Raw genomic sequence first — 14,062 nt, 5'->3', positions numbered from 1 at the left:
CATTCATAGGGAGTTTGATTTCATATCTAATCTTCCAGCCAACACCTCTTACCTCAGGGCAACCCATTTCTATGTATTCTCTCTTGGTGTCAAGTCAGAAAACAGCTGGGCTATATCCTTTCCAAAGTAGTGTTTTGACCTCTTAGCTTCTAACGCCCAAAATGTGGACCTCTTTCTCAAGTCTATCTGTATTTTTCTGTCATTTCGTTGTTATACACTGGGTCACCAGTCTATTGTTACTTTTTCTTTCATTCTCTCCTCTTATTCTCCACTTTAATGTTTTGTTGTTTGGAAAAATCAGATCTTCATTTTCAATTTATATATCTGCCAAAGAAACTTTCATTTTTTTTAATTTAAATTTTAGTTAGTTGACATACAGTGCAATATTGGTTTCTGGAGTAGAATTCAGTGACTTACCGTTTACATACAACACCCAGTGCTCATCATAAGTACCCTCTTTAATGCCCACCACCCACCTAGCCCATCCCCCCCCCCCCCCCCACCTAGCCCATCCCCCACCCCCCCACCTCTCTCCATCAACCCTCAGTTTATTCTCCATTGTTAAGAGTCTCTTATGGTTTGTTTCCCTCACTCCTCCCCCGCCCCTCGTATGTTCATCTGTTTTCTTTCCTAAATTCCATGTGTGAGTGAGATTATATGGTATTTGTCTTTTTCTGACTGAATTATTTCACTTAGCCTAATACACTCTAGCTCCATCCACATTGTTGCAAATGGCAAGATTTACTTTTTTAAAAAAGATTTTTTTATTTATTTGCTAGAGAGAGAGAGCACAAGCAGGGGGAGCAGCAGGCGGAGTGAAGGGAAGAAGCAGGCTCCCTGCTGAGCAGGGAGCCAGATACGAGACTCAATCCCAGGACTCTGGGATGATGCCCTGAGCCGAAGGCAGCCGCCTAACCTACTGAGCCACCCAGGCATTCCATGAGATTTCACTTTTTTTTTTTTTAAAGATTTTCTTTATTTATTCATGAGACTCAGAGGTGGAGAGAGAGAGAGAGAAGCAGAGGGAGAAGCAGGCTCCCAAGGAGCAGGGAGCCTGATGCAGGCCTCGATCCCAGGACCCTGGGATCATGACCTGAGCCGAAGGCAGACGCTTAACCATCTGAGCCGATGGCTGAGTAATATCCCATTGAAACTGTTTAATTTTGATATATTTTGGTACATTTACCAAAATAATATTCCATGAATTGAAACAGTAAGACACCTTTCTTCAAGCAGAGATTTCTTAATAGGAACCGATTACACATTTCTTGGAAGAAACCATTTTGGAGAGTATAATACAAGCTACTTTGTCATCCTGGCACATGGCAGACCATGCAGGGCTTAGAGGTCATGGTGAAGAGCTTGGATTAGATTCTATTCTGAGAGCAATACAAAGAAATTAAAGGGTTTTGAACAGGGGAATGACTGAGGTGATCTGACTTACATCACTCTCCCTGATATCTGAAGAACAGATTGTAGGTGTCTGGAGTAGAACTAGAGAAAGCAGTAATAGTTCAGGTGAGGTGGTGATGGTTCTTAGTCTAGAGTGGAGCAATGCAGATGGAAAAAAAGTGGATAGATTTGAGGTCTGTTTTGTAGGTAGAAGTATAGGATTTTGTGTTATGTTAATTGATATGCCTGGGATGTAAGAAAATGGGGTCATGGGGCCTATCACTTATCTACTGTAACATAAAAATTAAACATCAAACCTCAGTGTCCTCCAACAGTCAGGTCCTGGGTTGGGTGGGTAGGTAGATTTGCTGATATTGGCTGGATCTGCTCTCATAATTGGATTTGCCTGGCTATTGGCTAATCTCCAGGTCTCAGCTGGGATGAGTGGGGTAAATTGGCTTTACCACATGTGTTTGTCCAGTAGGGTAACCTGGGCATATTCTCTTGCCCATGGCAGAAATGAAAGTGAGCAAATAGAAATACAAAAAGCTCCTTAAGGGCTAGGCTCAGAACTGATAACACTGTCACTTCCACCACCTTCTGTTAGCCAAAACAAGTCATGAGACCAGCCCATATCTCAAGGGGTATGAAAATAGCCTCTGCCTTTAGTGAGAACTATAGTGTCACATAGCGAGGTCATGGATACAGGGATAGATGAAGAATTAGGGCCGTTTTTGTATTCGGATACACAGGAGAACTAAATAGGAGTTTTAGCAACTGAACTTAAACTGTTCTTTAAGACTTTAGGGGAGGAATGGTTGAGTGGAAATGGGTAGGTATATCAAGAGTTCCTGATTAAATTTCAGATGCTGTAAGATATTCATCTTCTCCATATGACTTGCTTGTCCATTCTTCTCCCCTCCTGTAGCACCTCTGATGCTTACCCTGAAGGAATTGCTTGCTCAGTGGAGGTGGCATTCAAACCAGAGCAGTCTGATTTCAGACTGATTCCAGTCTGCATTCTTATAAACATTACTTCCAACTACATGTGTCAGTTCTGGTAAATATTATTTTCTCGATTTTATTACATGTTCAATAATATTTTAGTGCTCCATGTAGATAGATGCTCCTGGAAGCTTCCCAGCTCACTTGTCCCTAATCTGTGTCTTCAGCTATTCCTCAGCAACACTGCCAGAGTCATTCTTCTTAAAGGAAAATTAGACCATGTCCCTTCTTAGAGCCTTTCCAGAGGTCTGCATTACTTACCGGATAAAGTCCAAGCACTTTAGCACAGCTATAAAGTCCCCTACACCTGGATCCCTGCCTATGTCTTTGTGCCCTCATCTGCCACTCTCTCCTTTCTTTTGTGCTCCAGCAGTACCAAACTCTTCTTTGTTTCTCATCAATTGTGTACCATTTCATGCTTCCCTTTCTTCATACAGTTTAGCTCCTTTGCATGGAATTCCCTTGCTTCCGTTGCCCATCTGGTAAATGCCTAGTTTCTGTCACAACCCTGATAGAGCATCACCTTCAGGTGATGCCTCAGATAGAATGCTCTTTTTTGTACTTTTTGGGAAACTTTTATATAAGTCCACTTTTGTATATATCACATTATGTTGTTTCATTTGTTAGCATGTCTGTCTTCCACTTTAGTTTGTAAGCTTCTTGGATTATTGCTGAACAAATTAAATTCACCCAGAACATTGACATTTGGCTAAACCATTCAACACCTGTCAGGATGGAAAATGGCAGCCACCCCAGCTGCTCCCCCAGGGTGAAAACCAGTAGACTAGCAAAAGCTCTGCATTTACTTCTGCTGCACCTCCGTAAATCACACCGAGGCAACCTATCCTGCCCTCTTGTCTCCCCATCACTGCCAAAACTAAGACTGCCCTGGCATCATTAAAAAATGTCATGGGGAAGGAGAGAACATCAAGTCCCCTGACCATGCACACTCTGTCTTCTCTCCTCACTAGTAGATACCAGACTGCGCTCTTACTGGTGGGTCCTGCTTATCACTCAGGGAATCCCCCTTGTTTGCACATACCTGTGTGAGTAATAGTTTAAGTTGTTTGTAGTCCCTGGCTTGGGTGTGATGTTTTGACATCTGATATCTTAAAAAGGTAGATCCTGTATGCTTAGGGCATCAGTATAAGAACTCAATAAAACTTGTTTTTCAGCCAAGTTAGTATAGGTTACTAAAAGAACTGCCTTAGTGAATTGAGCACAAGAATAGTCTTAAAATTGTGCTAGTAAATGAATGAGTAAGGATTTGGGTTCGTTTTCTCTAAAGAATAAAATATTTTCCTTAAAATCTTGATTATAGTCTTAAATTAATTAGCTCTTGATTCACACACATGCAAAAAGCACAAAAGAGGATCTAGGCCAGCCCTAATGGACTAATGGTGCCTCAGCTATTTAAGGCCTGAGTCCACTTTAAATTCTCTGGTTCTGCCAGTTGGTACAAATGCAAAGAATGGGCAGCTGAAATCTTTTAGAACCAGACTTTTTTTCACCTTTTCTGGGCCAGAGAACTGGTTTATTAGACAAAAGAACCTTAAACGTGGATTAGGAATGACTTATCCTCTTAACTTCAGGCACATGAACATCAGAAAAAGAGCTATTCTAATAGCATTAGGAATTCTGGTTGTGCTAATCCAGTTTATGAAATTTTAGATTGCTTATGGCTCATTCTCAGACAATGGGAAAATAGGTTTACTAATAGGAGAAAGTTGTTAACAATTGACTGAATGTCCACACATATCTTCATTCCTTTACTTATCACAGTGTATTACCTGTTTTTGTGTTTGTTTCCCTACTTGGCTTCTTGAGACAGTGCCCTTGTTTGTCATTGTATGGTAAAGTCCAGGACTTAGTGAGTAGTTACTAAATATTTTATGCTATTGTAGATGGTAGTTTTTTAAATTTGAATTTCTGCTTGTTAGGTGCCAGCATATGGAAATAAATTTAATTTTTGTAAATTGATCTTGTATCCTGCAGTCTTTCTAAACTCATTTATTTTAGCCACTTTTTAAGTAGATTCCATCGTATTTTCTAATAGAAGATCATGTTGCTATAAATAAAGACAGTTTTACTTCTTCCTTTCCAATCTAGATGCTTTTTTTTTTTAAAGATTTTATTTATTCATTTGAGACACAGAGATACAGAGAGAGAAAGCATGAGCAGGGGGAGAGGCAGAGGGAGAAGCAGGCTCCTCGCTGAGCCAGGAGCCCGATGTGGGGCTCGATCCCATGACCCTGGGATCATGACCTGAGCCAAAGGCAGATGCTTAACCATCTGAGCCACCCAGGCGCCCCAATCTAGATGCTTTTTATTTCTTTTATTTTCTTGTCTTATTGCACTGGCTAGAACCTCCAGGAAAGTGTTGGATAGAAGTGGTGAGATAGGACATTCTTGTCTAGTTCCTGATCTTATATTGAGTCTTTCACCATAAAGTATGATATTACCTATAGCTTTTTTCATAGATGTCCTTTATCAGGTTGAGTAAATTTTCTACTTAATGAGGTTTTTTTAATCAGGAATGGATGTTAGATTATGTCAAATGCTTTTTCTGTATTCATTAAGATTATCATGTGAATATTATTTATTAGTTTGTTAATATGGTGAATTATATTTATTTTTTTCAGAATATTAAAGCAACTTTGGATTTCTAGGATAACCCAGAAATATTTATTATCATTTTTATCAACTTTTAGATTCTATTTGAGTTTTTACATCTACATTCATGTAGGATATTGGTCTATACTGTATTTTTTCTTGTAATGCTTTTGTCTAGTTTATGATGGCTTTGAAAAATGAGTTGGAAATTATCAGTTCTTAACTTTTCTGTAAGACTTTGTACAGAATTACTATTATTTCTCCCTTCAGCATTTTGGTAGACTTCATCAGTGAAGCCATTTAAGCCGGGAGCTTTTGTTTTTTACAGGGTGTTAATGACAGATTCTGTTTCTTTAATAGAGATAGGAGTCTAGGTTATATATTTCATTTGAGATATCTATTTCATAAGATTTATTAATTTGTGTCTTTCAAAGAATTTATCCACTTCATCTAAGTTAGTGAATATACTGGTATAATGTTGTACATAATAATTCAATATATATTTTTTAATATCTATAGAATCTGTAGTTATGTTGCATCTCTCATTCCTGATATTGGTAATTGTACCTTTTTCCTTTTTTTTCACTGGTAAGTCTGGCTAGAGTTTTATCAATTTTATTGATCTTCTCAAAGAACCATCTTTTAAAACCAATTAATGTGTTTAAGTTTAAAACTGAATTTCTTGTCAGCTTATATAGTTTGGTCTTGTTTTTTTATCCAGTCTGACAATATGTGCCTTTTAGTTGGGGTATATAGACTGTTCATATTTAATGTGACTATTGATGTGGTTAAATTTGAGCCTATCATCTTATTATTTGTTTTCTGTTCATTTCTTCTGTTCTTTGTCTCCCCTCCCCTTTTTTACTGCCTTGTTTTGGATTAATCAATTAATACCATCTAGTATATTTTCATATCAGACAGTGTAGCTTTCATCTCTAGAATTTCTTTTTGGGTCTTTGTTGTATCTCCCATATCTCTACTTAAATTTTTGAATGTTTTAATATACCTCTCTGGTAATTAGAACATATGTGTCAGTGTCAATTGGCTGATTTTTATCTTAATTATGGGTTATATTTTTCTGCTTTTTTGCATGCCTAGTAATTTTTTATTGGATACCAGGCATTTTAAATTTTACCCCATTGGTTGCTAGATTTATTTGTATTCCCTTAAATGGGCTTGTGCTTTGTTCTGGGACTCAGTGTTTTTGAAAACAGGTCCTTTTGAGTTTTGTTTTTAAGATTTCTTAGGTGGGATTGAAGCAGTGCTTAGTGTAAGGCCAGTTTTCCAATACGGTCCAAGTACTTTTCTGTGTGGGAAAACTTTTCTGTGTCATCTACCAAATTCTCCATCACTCGTGAGATTTTCTAGTCTGCATGGTGGGAATAGATAGGTCCTATGCTCAGCTCTATGTGGATGACTAGCACTGTTACCTCTAATCCAGTCCGGCGATTCTCTTGGCTTTGGTTAATTTGCTTACATAAAAGCAGAATAAATATTTCAGCAGAGTACTTAAGGGGGACATGATGCAGAGCTTCAGAATTCTCTCTCTCTGTAGATTTCTCCCTCTATAGGACTCCTTCCTGTGAACTTTAAGTCACCTTATTCTCCCCAGATTCTCAGCTTCATCTCCTCAATTTAGAGAATCTTCTAGGTTCACTTTCTGGCGTCACAGCACAGAAGCTTGCTTGCTTTCTTTCTTTCTTTCTTTCTTTCTTTCTTTCTTTCTTTCTTTCTTCCTTTCTTCCTTTCTTAAGATTTTATTTATTCATTTGTCAGAGAAAGAGAGAGCACAAGCAGGGGGAGCGTCAGGCAGAGGGAGAAGCAGGCTTCCCACCGAGCAAGGAGCCTGATGTGGGACTCAATTCCAGGACCCTGGGATCATGACCTGAGCCGAAGGCAGACACTTGACCGACTGAGCCACCCAGGGGCCTCACAGAAACCTTTCATAGCACTAAACTGGCCTACCTTGTTTAGTAATCATTGTTTTTTATTGGATGATGTCCAATATCTTGGACACTGTTATGTTAATTTTTTATTATTTCAGGCAAGAGGATAAATCTAGTCCTTAGTGCTTAATTTTGGTTGGGAGCTGAAGTTCACCAACTGATAAATATTTGTTTTGAAATAAATTTTGGGAACTGCTTGAACTTCATACAGAACAGCTTGGGAGGGCCTGTGTTGCATATCTTTGGAAATGGGCAAGTGAGATTATGGAATTTTGTGACTGATGGCATTAGGTGTAATATGATGGTAATGGAGGTTGGATAATGCAGGAGGCAAGAAACTTAAAAAAGGCCACGTTAAGACTTGTAAGATACAAATAGTGCCATACACTATCTATATGATGATGAATCAAAAGACAAAGTCCCTTTCTTCATCAAACATCTTTACAGTTTGCATGAGGACAAGTGTTTGATTGGCTAGTTTATTATTTTTTGCTTTCATTGAGATGTTTTATTTCATTAGGATAGACAATATAACCCCAAGAATATACAATATATGATATATATTACCTCACGGCTTTGTATTTCCCTGTTAAGCACCCATATTATATTATAATTGGCATTTATCTGTTTCTCTAACAGTCTGTCAGCTTCTCTATATCAAGATTAGGTTATTTTATTTACCCTTTTATCCCCATTGTCTAATACAATGCAGAGCATATAGCTGGTGTTAGTGAGTGAATAAATGAATGGAGAAATATGAGTGAATGAATCGTGTAAATTTTCTGTATTAGGGTTGACTGTCAAAGGAGTCATTTTGGATAAATGGATCTTTTAGTTACTTTTCGGTCACTACCCTGACACCTACCCATAAAAATAGTCAACACATTTATTATTAAGTGCAACTGAGGTTGGTATGTAATAATAATAGGGTTATGTGCTCAGTATACATTTTTTAAAATTTTAATACTAATCTCTATGACAACTTCAAGGTTTTTTTGTTTGTTTGTTTGCCTTTAAATTTAAACAAATGAACAGTAGTACTTCCTAAATTCAAGTAAGTGAGAAGCTAATTACATGTACACTTGAGCAATATCCAGTATTTACTTCATAATATGGCAAAGGTAGCTCTATGATCTTCCAATGTGAAGCAGTAAATAAATAAATAAATACATACATACATACATACATACATACATAAAATTTTAAGAAAGCAGCAGTTAATTATGGACCATGTCCTGGGCAGCCGTAACCTTGTATGGGTCTCAAGGACCAAGAGCAATACCTAGGAATGAATGACTGAAAAGATGAATGAACAACACCTCATCCTTCTCAAGGCTAATTCACTATGTAAAAATGACTCTGGGAGCATAACTGCACAAAAGGAAAAGGTAAGCCCATTTAGCAAGGTAGTATCTATATCTGATGAGGATGCTATTATGATTTATGAAGAGAATAGCCATTTTTAAAAAAACTGCCTGTTCAATAAAGTAGATATTTTATACCCAGATGGCCTTGGGCCACGGTAGAAAATGGGCAAGCAGATTGTTTTTTAGGGTATTTGTGCAATAGAATGCTTTAGCTTGCCCCAAACTAGTCAAGCCATTATTCAATACGCTGAATTCCAATCAGGTTTGTAAAATAAGATGTCAGATTGAAAACCTCTGCCAGAATTAAGTTACTTCTCAGAAGGCCCTTCCATATAGTCAGCAGAATAGTACAAGGGCATACAGGGGAAGAGAAGGAGAAAAGCCACACGTAAAAGTAAACATGGTAAAGGTGTGCATAAGTTATGGAGCTTTAATGGTATTTTATAATTAAACATTTGGCCAAATATTAGATAAGACATCACATATAATTATGAAAAAGTGAAATATCAGAAAAGGATTCATTAAAGATACTCAAATCAGACTTGTTGAATTACTTATTTCCAAACTCTGCTAATCTTACATATTAAAAAAAAGGTTGAGGGGTAAAAATAACCAAATCAGCAGATACTAATAGCTTACCATGCAAGCTTTGACAGTTAGCTTACAATGCTGCTGATAATGGCACAAAAATGTACATTAGAGCTGTGAAATATTCCATGAAGCTGCTACAATGTCTTTTCCTGGCTTCAATCATAAATGCAGAAATTCACATTCAATCAGATTTGCTAGCTTTTTTTTCCCACTGTAAATCTCTCATAATCTTTTTTTTTTTTAAGATTTTATTTATTTATTTGACAGAGACACGGCGAGAGAGGGAACACAAGCAGGGGGAGTGGGAGAGGGAGAAGCAGGCTTCCCGCTGAGCAGGGAGCCTGATGCGGGGCTCGATCCCAGGACCCTGGGATCATGACCTGAGCTGAAGGCAGATGCCTTCTGAGCCACCCAGGAGCCCCTCTCATAATCTTTCTTTAGCTAAGTTAATCATAACTGCCCAGTTGTATGCAGTTGAGGCAATTATTCAAAGAATCTTGTGATTCAAAATCACTTTGATTTTTAGTGTTCATACTTCTGAATAAATACTTTAAATTTTTTGTTTGAATCATCTCCTGTTTGGTTAAATTACTTTCTAATTTTTTTAATTTTTAACTTTTTTAAAAGACTTTATTTATTTATTTATTTGAGAGAGAGTGAGCAGGAGAGAAAGTGAGCAGGGGTTTGGAGCAGAGGGAGAGGGAGCCTGACATGGGGCTCAGTCCCAGGACCCTGGGATCATGACCTGAGCTGAAGGCAGAAGCTTAACTGACTGAGCCACCCAGGTGCCCCATTAAATTACTTTTTAAATATATTTTTGCATGAGGACACATTTCTGAGTGCCTAATGTGTTATTATTTATATTCATTAATTAGAGATGCTTATTTAATTAGGAATTTCTTTTAATAACCAATTTAGAAAGGCTCCAGTTGCACTGAAATTACATTTTAACTGTTATATTCAAAAGATCTATTTTAGATTATTATGGTTGTGAAACTCATAACTAGCAGATCATAGATTTGAAAGAATCAGTATAAAGTTCACATCTGAAATAAGGTAGAAGAAACAGGGGTGCGATCTCTTCTCTGAAGGGCATTAAATTAATTTCTCTACTTTGGAAGGGATGAAACTATTTAATCAGTCATTGGATCACCGGACCCTTTCAGAGGTTCTGGAAAGATAAGAGGTGAAGAGAAAAGGAAGTGAGTGACAAGGAGTTCCTTCTTCCTCCCAGACCCATATCCAAACTTGAATTAAGTTGGAAACATTAGCTGGCTTTACAGAAATAAATAGACTTGTTGGTCTTTATTGAATTAACCAATCAGATTAGTATAGTAAAACTACAATCAATTCAATAAACATTCAGTCATACCGATGACTTATCATATTTTATTTGACTAGATTAGTATAGACTTAGACTATTATTAGACTAGACTTTGAATCCAAGATTAGTATAAAGGAACTTAGAGACAATCTAGTACAAAACTCCCACTTTACATGTTAGGATATTAAATTCCAAAAAGATTATTTATCCAACCTATTAGTAAAAGCCCGAAGTCTCACTGCTTTTACTCTCAATTTAGTCAGAATTGAAATGTCCTTGGTATGGAATATAGCAACTACATTTGGGGTATGTTAAAGCATATTTGTTTTCATATTTATTAATCTTGATCTTTTCTTCCCATCAGAGAATGTTTACTTCCAACAGCCCATGTGTGGCCCATATGGATGCCATTTTAGCACTTTTCTATGTCACTTTTGATTATCAAGTGGTGGGGCTCCAGGCCTTGTCTCCCATTTGAGCTATACCCAATATGAATGTCCAGAATGAGTTCACAGGCAAAATTTACTTCTTACCATGGAAACCAATTTTCATGAACCCAACTTTTAGGACTCAGTCAAGCCAATCAGAATTAGGCTATAATCATGCTAGATTCAAAGAGTCATGTTAGTTAAAATCACGCTACCTGAGAGATAAGGTAGTGTTTGCCAAATCTCTTTAGAGAGAGATTCAGACTCATGAGGTCTGAGTTGATAGGCAAGGTTGAGAAACAATGCCTGGTATCAGGGGAAGAAAAGCATAAAAGGCAAGATCAGAGGTAGATCAGAGACAGCAGACCTTGGTCTTGTTGGTTAGAGCATGCTTCAAAGTCGAGGTCATTTAGGGACATTATTGGCTCTGAGGAAAGGCTCAATGCTCTAGAATTACCTAGTTGGTGCTTCCTCTAGTATTGTCTAATTAATTCAAGTTTACTTCACTATGTCAGATTATAAGTCCCTATAGTTCCTGATGTTCCCTGAATCTGGCATCATTGTCACCTGATTCATATTGCTGGAATTAAAACAAAAATGGATTCCATAGGGATGGTGAAGAAAACTTATACAGAGGAATTCTTTCCATTAAAGACGATTTAAAAATTTGCCTTTTAAAAATCATTGGCTGAGATTGTAGATGTACAAGTATCTCTATAACAATGGTGGGACAACTTCATTTTCTTGAGTGCTTCTACCCTCTGAATCTTCTGGAAAAGAAATGCCTTTTGTTGTGACAGGAACCTATGGAAAAGTGCTCATGCTTTCAGATGATCCGGAGAACTGTTCAATTCTGGCTTAATTCTCATCAACATCACATGACTCATCCTCTGAGATCTTTTTCTTTTTCTTTTTTCCTGGTGGAAAGGATCTCTTAAATTATTTTACCTCCTCGTGACTTTGTTTCCTCTTTTATTGTGCCAATGATAATTATACCTACCACAAAGAGTTCTTATGAGAATAAAACAAATTATTAACACGAAGTGCTCAGAATACTGCCTGGCAACAGGTGCTTAATAAATGTTAGCTTATTTTTACTGTCACTTCAGAAAGAGAGTAGTTATGATGCTGGGGTAAGACAGAAAAGAATCATTGGATCACATGGAAGACTGATGACAGATGGTGGCCCTTATCCATGCCCCATGCAATCTGTCCTTACAAGTTCTCCTATCAAGAAATGGAGTCTGTTTTCTCACTCCTTGAATATGGGCTGGACTGTGACTTCCTTAGAGTGACAGAATGCAGTAGGGGACTTTTGACTGCCATGAAGAAAGCCCAGTCTAGCCTGTTTAGAATGTTCGAGAGACCACATGAAATGAAGATGATTCAGCTCAGCTGAGGCTATTCCAGATCAGGTAAGACCAGAAAAACTGTCCTTCTGAGCCCAGCTGAGATTGCTGAACTGCAGAATTGTGAGCTAAATAAATAGTCATTGTGTTAAACTTTTACATTTCGGAGATGGTTGATAAAGGGGTAGAGGGCTTTTGGGAGGAAACGCAAGTTGTTGGAAGATGATCAGAAAATGTATGGTAAACAAGAGTTTAATAAGGTTTGACAGGGTTTGTTAACCAGATTTGTCAGTGCCTTCTCTATTGGTGTGTTGCTGAGTTCTCCTCTTCCTGGCATAGGAAAGGGAGACATCTTTACAAATGGAAATTTCCTTCATAAATGAGAATTTCTTTTACAAAAGGGAGACGTGTGCCCTGATTTTAGAACTTTTTCTGGGTGTTCTGGTTCTCAGTAGCCTTTAGCTCAAAATAACCCATATGCCAAAGAGGCATATTTTGGGGTGGTGTATTCTGATACTATTTAAGATATAGAAGAAAAAAAAAACCCCAAAGCTCCTGGTCTTAAGGAGTTATATTAATTTCTTATTATTACCACACACTTAGTGAGTAAAGCAACACAAATTTATTATCTTATGGTTCTAGAGGTCAGAAGTCTAAATTGGTTATACAGGGTCACTTTCCTTCTGGAGCCTCTAGGAGAGAATCTGTTTCCTTAACTTTTCCAGCTTCTAGAGGCTGCCTATATTCTTCGACTTGTGGCCCCTTCCTGTCTTGAAGCCAGCTGCACAGCATCTTCTCTTCTCTGCTTTTTGCTTCCATCTTTACATCTCTTTGTTTCTGATACTCCTCCTGTCTTTCTTTTCTAAGGACCCTTGTGATTATATTGGGTCTACCCAGATAATCCAGGATAATTGCTATGACTCAAGATCTTAATTTTAATCACATATGCAAAGTTTTTTTTTAAAGTTATATGAGGTATATAATCACAGGTTTTTGGCATTAGGACATGAACTTACTTGGGGGCCTGTTACTCAACTGGACACAAGGAGGTTGCATTTTAGTAAAGTTCATCTTTATAGGATAAAGCCCATGTTTTTGAATATGAGTCAGATAAATTTTTATGATGTTCTTTCTTCCCGGCTCTATCTCCAGTAACTCTCTGCCTCAGACACATAGTTCAGCCATCTTGCTTCTATTACTTCTCCTTAACAGAACAAATCTGTTATTTCTCATCCCTGTGATTTGCCCCTTTCTACAATGCCCTACTTCCACATAACCCTTCTCAACATCCCAGCACCCTTTGCCTGGAAAAACACTCAACGAGGGACATCACCTTATCTGAGAAATGGTGTCCCTCCAGTTGACTCCCAAATGACCCTTTGCCTGCTTCCACCACTGACTTTGTTACACTCTATTAGAGCTATCTGTTTGTGTGTTGGTTGCCTTGTTCCATTACTCAAAAGCTCCCCAAGAGTGGGGAGTGTGTCATTCATTTTTCTAGCCTCAATACTTAGCATAGTACCTGGCACACTATAAGAGCTTAAGAATTGTCAAATGAATAAGTGAGTATCATTGAAATTATTTATCTATTACTAATTATATGAGGAAGAAAGGAGGGAAAAGTTGAAGGAGTTTTTTTTTTTTTTTATCTTGAATTGTTAAGGAAGTTTGGTAAAGAGCATATTTCTTGCAGAGCCTGGAGAAGGCACAGCAAATGGGAAAGATGAGATGAGATATACATGACTCACAGGCAGTGATGATAACAAGAGCCAGAGGCACTGAAGAAGCTTCAGGGCCGCTCCTCTCAGTTGGGGTGTTTTTGATGTGTGCCTGCTTTGATCCCTGCTGTGTAGCTATGGCCCAGGATGTTCTGGAATGGAAAAAAAAAAAAAAAAAAAACGACAACAAACCAAAACACACTTACTGTTTCCTGTTCCCAAGATCCAGGGTGTGTTACAGAAGAAACACATGGTGAGGGGGTTGGTGACAAAAGAAAATCATTTCCCAAAGGTAAATGGTCTCTCCAACATGGCTGAGAGCTGAAGCA

General features: G+C 37.8%; 1 protein-coding gene across 3 annotated transcripts in view; it reads right to left on the bottom strand.

Moving 5' to 3' along the window:
* Nucleotides 1-9,841: 9,841 nt before the first annotated feature.
* DEPDC1 (DEP domain containing 1) overlaps nt 9,842-14,062 on the bottom strand; it is a 37,748-nt gene continuing 33,527 nt past the window's right edge. The window contains exons 12-13 of one of the 3 annotated variants that reach the window (XM_073896548.1): nt 13,940-14,054; nt 9,842-10,085 (exon numbers count right to left, since the gene is read on the bottom strand). In XM_073896548.1, the coding sequence (XP_073752649.1) occupies nt 14,013-14,054 (42 nt within the window). In that variant the 3' untranslated portion in view covers nt 9,842-10,085; nt 13,940-14,012. Of the gene's footprint in view, nt 10,086-13,665; nt 13,886-13,939; nt 14,055-14,062 lie in introns of those variants that run through there. The other 2 variants (XM_073896547.1, XM_025871821.2) reach the window with 2 other exon arrangements.

This window comes from Callorhinus ursinus, unplaced genomic scaffold, assembly GCF_003265705.2.
Source record: "Callorhinus ursinus isolate GAN/ISIS: 27379988/994484 unplaced genomic scaffold, GSC_fseal_2.0 scaffold9, whole genome shotgun sequence".
Classification (NCBI taxonomy): Eukaryota; Metazoa; Chordata; class Mammalia; order Carnivora; family Otariidae; genus Callorhinus; species Callorhinus ursinus.
Note: the sequence above shows the minus strand (reverse complement) of the source record. Positions and strands in the feature narration are given on the sequence as shown.